Here is a 5,960-nt window from a genome sequence, read left to right as displayed (position 1 = left end):
CCATTCTAAGGTAAAAACCCAGTGCATACAGTGTTCATGTTTTGTTTTGTTTTTTTCATCCAGACGGCTTCCCGCGACCCCTGCAATGACACGGCACCCCCTCCCCCCAGGGGGCGCGCCCCACAGTTTGGGAACCTCTGCATTACATCATGATCATGTATGTCTGTTTTCACTTATTCACAGGACAAACCTTCCCAAGGGGATCTAAAGGTCCTCTTCCTGTTCCTGGTGGGAAAGGTTTCACAGATGGACATCAAGGCATTGATGGCCCCCCTGGACCAGTGGGCCCACCAGGTCCACAAGGCCCCCCCGGACTTCCAGGACATGGGATTCCTGGATCACCAGGAAAGCCAGGTCCCCCAGGTCCTCAGGGATACAGGGGAAATGGAAAACCTGGAATCCCAGGATTGCCTGGAAAACCTGGAGGCCCTGGATTACCAGGAGCAAAAGGGGATCTTGGACCAATTGGTGGTCAAGGGCCAACAGGACTTCCTGGGCCTCCAGGACTCCCAGGTCCCACTGGACTCCCTGGAATTTCAAAATCAGGAGGCCAGGGGTTACCAGGACTGCCAGGGCAACCAGGAGAACCTGGCCAAAATGGTCCACCTGGGTTTCCTGGTCCTCAAGGTCTAAAAGGCGATAAAGGGCTTGGTCTGCCTGGTTTTCCAGGTGTGAATGGACCTGGTGGGCAACCTGGTCCACCTGGACAAGTGGGCCTCCCTGGCAATGGCAAACCTGGTCTGAATGGTGTACCTGGACAGCCAGGATTTCCAGGAAAACCAGGTCCGCCTGGAGAAGCAGGGCTAGTAGGAGCACCAGGTCAAAGAGGGCAACCAGGACTTCCAGGTGTACCAGGAATAGGAAAACCAGGAAAAGATGGTGTTAGAGGGTTACCAGGGTTCTTTGGAGGAAAAGGCGAACCAGGGCCTCCTGGTTTAATTGGACCACCAGGCTTGCCAGGTTATGGTAAAGCAGGATTTCCAGGGCCTAAGGGTCACAAGGGACATGCTGGTCTTCCAGGACAACCAGGTCCAAAAGGTGTCAAAGGTCAAGTAGGTCAACCTGGAGTTATTGGTCTAACTGGTTTGACAGGAATACCTGGTGTACCAGGGCCCACCGGGCCTCCTGGTAGTCTTGGCTTCCCAGGACAGAAGGGAGAAGATGGCACATTTGGCCCTAGAGGAAATCCTGGAATGAAGGGTGAAACTGGACCTCCTGGTCTTTCAGGACAGCCAGGTAGGCCAGGAGAGGGTGGACAACCGGGACAAAGAGGATTCCAAGGGCCAATAGGGCCAAAAGGAGAAGCTGGGGCTAGAGGTTTACCTGGTGCCCCTGGTGCTGCAGGATTACAAGGACCAAGAGGAGAGGGAGGAGAGTCTGGAAACAAGGGTCAACCAGGTCCACAGGGGATCCCTGGACTTACAGGACCAGGGGGACCAATTGGACCTCCTGGTCATCCAGGACATAAAGGTGAAACAGGACCAACAGGTAACCCTGGTTATCCTGGTAATGGGACCCCAGGAACCCCTGGTGAAATTGGTCCTCAAGGAAACGCTGGTCCCAGCGGTCCTCCTGGACTTCCTGGACAACCCGGTCCTCCAGGTCCTCCCGGCCCTCCAGGAATACCTGCTGAATCTCCTGACATTATTCAATTCCTCCCTCACACAGGCCCCTACAATGGACAAGGTCACAAAAAGCCAGGCAATGGAGTTGAGATTAGTGGAACCAAGCAGCAGATTCCTGCATTCACCTCAAAACTGACAAATCCATTCCCTCTAGTAGGTTCCCCAATCACATTTGACAAACTTCTCCACAACGGAAATCAGGACTACAATCCACAAAGTGGTATTTTTACATGTAGTATACCAGGAATCTATTATTTTGCTTACCACATTCACTGCAAGGGAGGCAACGTTTGGGTGGCTCTGATGAAGAACAGTGAGCCAATAATGTACACTTACGACGAGTACAAAAAGGGTTTCCTTGATCAGGCTTCAGGAAGCGCTGTACTCCCACTGAAAAAAGGAGACACTGTTCATGTAGAGCTGCCATCAGACCAGGCAGCAGGACTTTATGCTGGTCAGTATGTCCATTCCACATTTTCTGGATACTTACTGTACTTGATGTAATAAGTAGGAGGCCATTGTCATACATTAAAAGGGAAAAGTATTCAAGACTCAGTGTTTGTAGACCAAAATTAGGGAATATAGTTAGGAAAAACTCAGCGCTTTCGGGTGTCAGTTGCCTAGAGTAGAAAATATTGACCCTTTTGCATGTCGTGTTACACTTTTCAGAAAGCATCCCATTCTGCCATGACAGACATTCAAACAATTCCTTTAAAGTTTGTCAAAAACATAGTTGATAGCCTAATATGACTTTTATTTAGTTGATTTCACTATAAAAAGGTCAAAGGGTACTACATTGTTGGCTGCATAAACAGACATGGATGCAAACCAAACTTATCATTTTATTGTATACCTTTTGAAGTGGAAACAAGACAACAATGGACAATGACGTCAATTGTAAGGACTGGCAGCCCTCTGAGCATTTGTGGGTTTGCAGCAAATCATTTTTTCAAGGTTAGCAGACTTAACATTTGTAAACTTCTTAAGCAAGTAAGTCTAGTAAGATTCAATGAATTATTAGATTATGGACAATGCATGTGTGTAATAATTAGTAAATATCCAAAAAATGCCCCACCATCATGTAGTCTACCATGTACAAAAAAAATTGGTAACCATCTAGACTTCTGATTGCTTTTAAGTCTGCTCTGGTGGAAGGAGAGCGCTGTTATGACACAATGGTGTAAATGTATTGTGGTGTGAATTCAGGCAAAGATGGTGATTTGATCGAATCAGCAAGCATGTCAGGAGGGAGAAAGTATGGGTCGGTTTCTAAGTGCTAGCTTTTTCTAACTTTTATAAATACCGCTGTCTATAAGCCCCAACCAGGTCTGTTACTTCCACAGACAAATTAGCCTGACTTGAACAAGTAGAAGTCATAGTTTTACTGGCAAAACATCTTGGGAAACAATTTCAGTCACTTCCTTCAATTTTCTAGTCTCTCACTTCCAATGTCCATCATGGTGCCTCAGTTTGATCAGGTGACATATTTGCAAAGGGTTAATATATTTTAGTGCAATTAACATTGGTTTCACTTTTACATGTTTAAAGAAAGAGGTGATAGCAACATGCTACCCCGAGTTATAAGTTGCCATATGCACATTATTTGCTGTAAACCTGTTCACCTAAATAACTGGTTAGCATTGATTTATTCATTTTACTGTATTCTGTGCACAATAAGAACATAACATATAGATTAAGCCATTCATTTATTCACAATTATACTGTCGACACATGTATTTTCCATTGTTTATCATTTCTGTATGTTTTGTATATTATTTGGCACATGCAGCTGGTAAAATATTAGTTTGATTCAGCATTATATAAAGACATCAAACTGCATCTACATCCACAAATTGACAAATTTTCCTACGTGTTTTGCATTCTTTTTTTCTTGTCATAATAATCATAATAATGATTATGGCGTTTCTTTAATTTATTTTTATTTCAACTACTGATTACTTGAATTTGCTTTATTTGTTGAGTGGGAAAATTTATTTACTTCAAAAATTTGACATAAACAATGTTTTAGGCTAAAAAAAACTATTCAAAGATACATTTTTCAAGCAAAATCTGCCAGTTTTTCTTCCTGTGTTCAAATGATGTGTGATTTTGGAACAAAATTCCTGTATTTTTCAATATACTCATAGTGTTTTCAAAACGTGAACTTTCTTGTTTTTCTCTAAACTGTGTGTCAGCGAAAGAATAAAGCTTTTGCTTTCTCTCTAAAATTGTTGCAACTCATGGTGGCAGCATGTTGTAGTTGCTCTGTTATGTTAGTTCAGATTTATTCTCTTTGTAGACGTCAAGTTTATAAACTATTCCCAATACATAAGTGTTCCTCAAATGGAATACTTGCGCTTTAATTCAGTATTCCCAAGCATGGTTTGGGAATAAGCTGGGCATGATTAAGATGTTGCATGTTTGGACATAATTTATGACTCCAACATCTCTTTGTCCAGCTTTCTTACCATGCAACCAGACAAGAGATCTGAAAATCAGTGTTAAAAGAAAATGATGTGGATTAGCAGTGTTTGCTATGTTGTCATCGAGAAGATGTTACTGTGGAATACCATCACCGGTGCCCGAAAATTGAGCTGTTAGCATGTCATGACAGTCATGAGAAAGTCATACAGCAACAGTCTTAAGTCAGAGGGCTCTTCAACTTCGTTGCAAGACTGACTGATCCCTCCTGGCAAAAAGGATCATCATCCAAAATGAGTCTTTGAAGATATTTAGTTATGAGTTACAGCAACCTTTAATTTCCATTTAAAATATGAGAAGTATTTTTAAATAGAACTGAATGAGAATTTTAACTTCTGTTTTATTCTGCTTGATTTTTCTCCGTTTTCAAATAAAATTAATAATTAAAATGAATATAGTATAGCTCCACTGTTTGATTTTTCATTCACTTTGAAAGAAATTTGACTCCAGGTTTACATTTTGTGCAGTTTACTTTTACTGTATTTGACGGAGCAGTCAATTCAACAGCTGCTATCATTGCAGCCTTCCACTAGATGTCACTCTTTCTCCTTGCAGTTATCCATTTACCGTACTTTCTGCATAAAAACATGCATCAGTTCTTCACAAAGCTCGTAACCAAAATAATAAATACTTTACCTTCTTATGCTGAGCATCAGATATATCTATATTATAGAGTGAGAAAAACTGTTATTAGAGTTCAAAAAAACTGAGAAAGGAACCTGCCCTGCGATAAACTGGCGATCTGTCTAGAGCAGGGGTGTCCAAAGTGGGTCCTCGAGGGCCAGTCTTCCTGGTTTAACGCACCTGGATCAAATGATGGCTCATTAGAGACCTAAGAAGAAAATTGACAAGCTCAAAAGATTGTTACTACCACCAGGGAGAGAACTAAAATATTGCAGGATGCCGGCCCTCGAGGACCGACTTTGGACACCCCTGGTCTAGGGTGTACCCCGCCTCTCGTCCAGAACGTTAGCTGGAGATAGGCACCAGCACCCCTCCTGACCCCACTGGGGACATGGGTGTTAGAAAGTGGATGGGTGGATGAGAAAGGAACCAGCCTTATCCCAATACTCGCACTCCCACCGTCGTTCCTCCCTAGTGTACTTAAAATACGCGTTCATGATGAAGGATTTGAGTGCGTACATTCTCCTTATCTGCCCTTCGCTCCGTCCATATTGGGTACTATTTCCACCCTTACGCGAAGAACGCATAACAGACTTCGGCGAAGTGTGTTACCCACAATTCATTGGTGAATGTGACGTTTTGAGTTAAAAGGCTGACTTATGGCAACGTTTTTTTTTTTCCTGTCTTAATTGAAAATAGTATGACAAGACACACTAGTAATAAAAAAAATTTGATATGATAAACTGAGCAGAAAAAAGAAGAAATAAAAAAGAATAGTCACAAACTAACTGTGAGGAAAGTAAAACAAAATGTCACAAATGCAAGACAAATTTCAAATCTTAAATTAAGATTCTAACATATTAGTATAAGATTGGGATTTTGTGACGTTGCAATGTTTAAGAACTCTCTTAAATAAAATTATTAAAAATATTAGGTGTATTGTCTCAAAATCTCAGGCACATAACGCCCTGGAATTGATATTTATTTTCAATTTATTTTGCAGAAAGTCATTATATGGAAAACTTTATAAATAATTATGAAATTAATATCTTAAGTTTTTTGTGGGAGTGGAATAGAAATAGATATATGTCAGAGATCCTGATGAAGTTTTTCTAACATTTTTGGTCTATAAAGTCACAGAATTCATAGGCTGTGTCCGAATTCAGGTTCTGCATCCTTCGAAGGACCGGTCTAAGTAGGACGGGTCCTTCGAAGGCCGGGAATAAACTG

General features: G+C 41.8%; 1 protein-coding gene across 1 annotated transcript in view; it reads left to right on the top strand.

Moving 5' to 3' along the window:
* The window catches only part of LOC103130060 (collagen alpha-1(VIII) chain-like), a 6,504-nt gene extending 3,153 nt beyond the window's left edge, over window positions 1-3,351 (top strand). The window contains exon 2 of the mRNA XM_007541352.2: window positions 184-3,351. Within this exon, the coding sequence (XP_007541414.1) occupies window positions 184-2,129 (1,946 nt within the window). The 3' untranslated portion in view covers window positions 2,130-3,351. The remainder of the gene's footprint in view (window positions 1-183) is intronic.
* Window positions 3,352-5,960: the final 2,609 nt, after the last annotated feature.

The sequence above is a fragment of the Poecilia formosa genome, unplaced genomic scaffold (assembly GCF_000485575.1).
Source record: "Poecilia formosa unplaced genomic scaffold, Poecilia_formosa-5.1.2 Scaffold603, whole genome shotgun sequence".
NCBI lineage: Eukaryota > Metazoa > Chordata > Actinopteri > Cyprinodontiformes > Poeciliidae > Poecilia > Poecilia formosa.
This window is presented reverse-complemented; position numbering and strand designations above follow the sequence as displayed.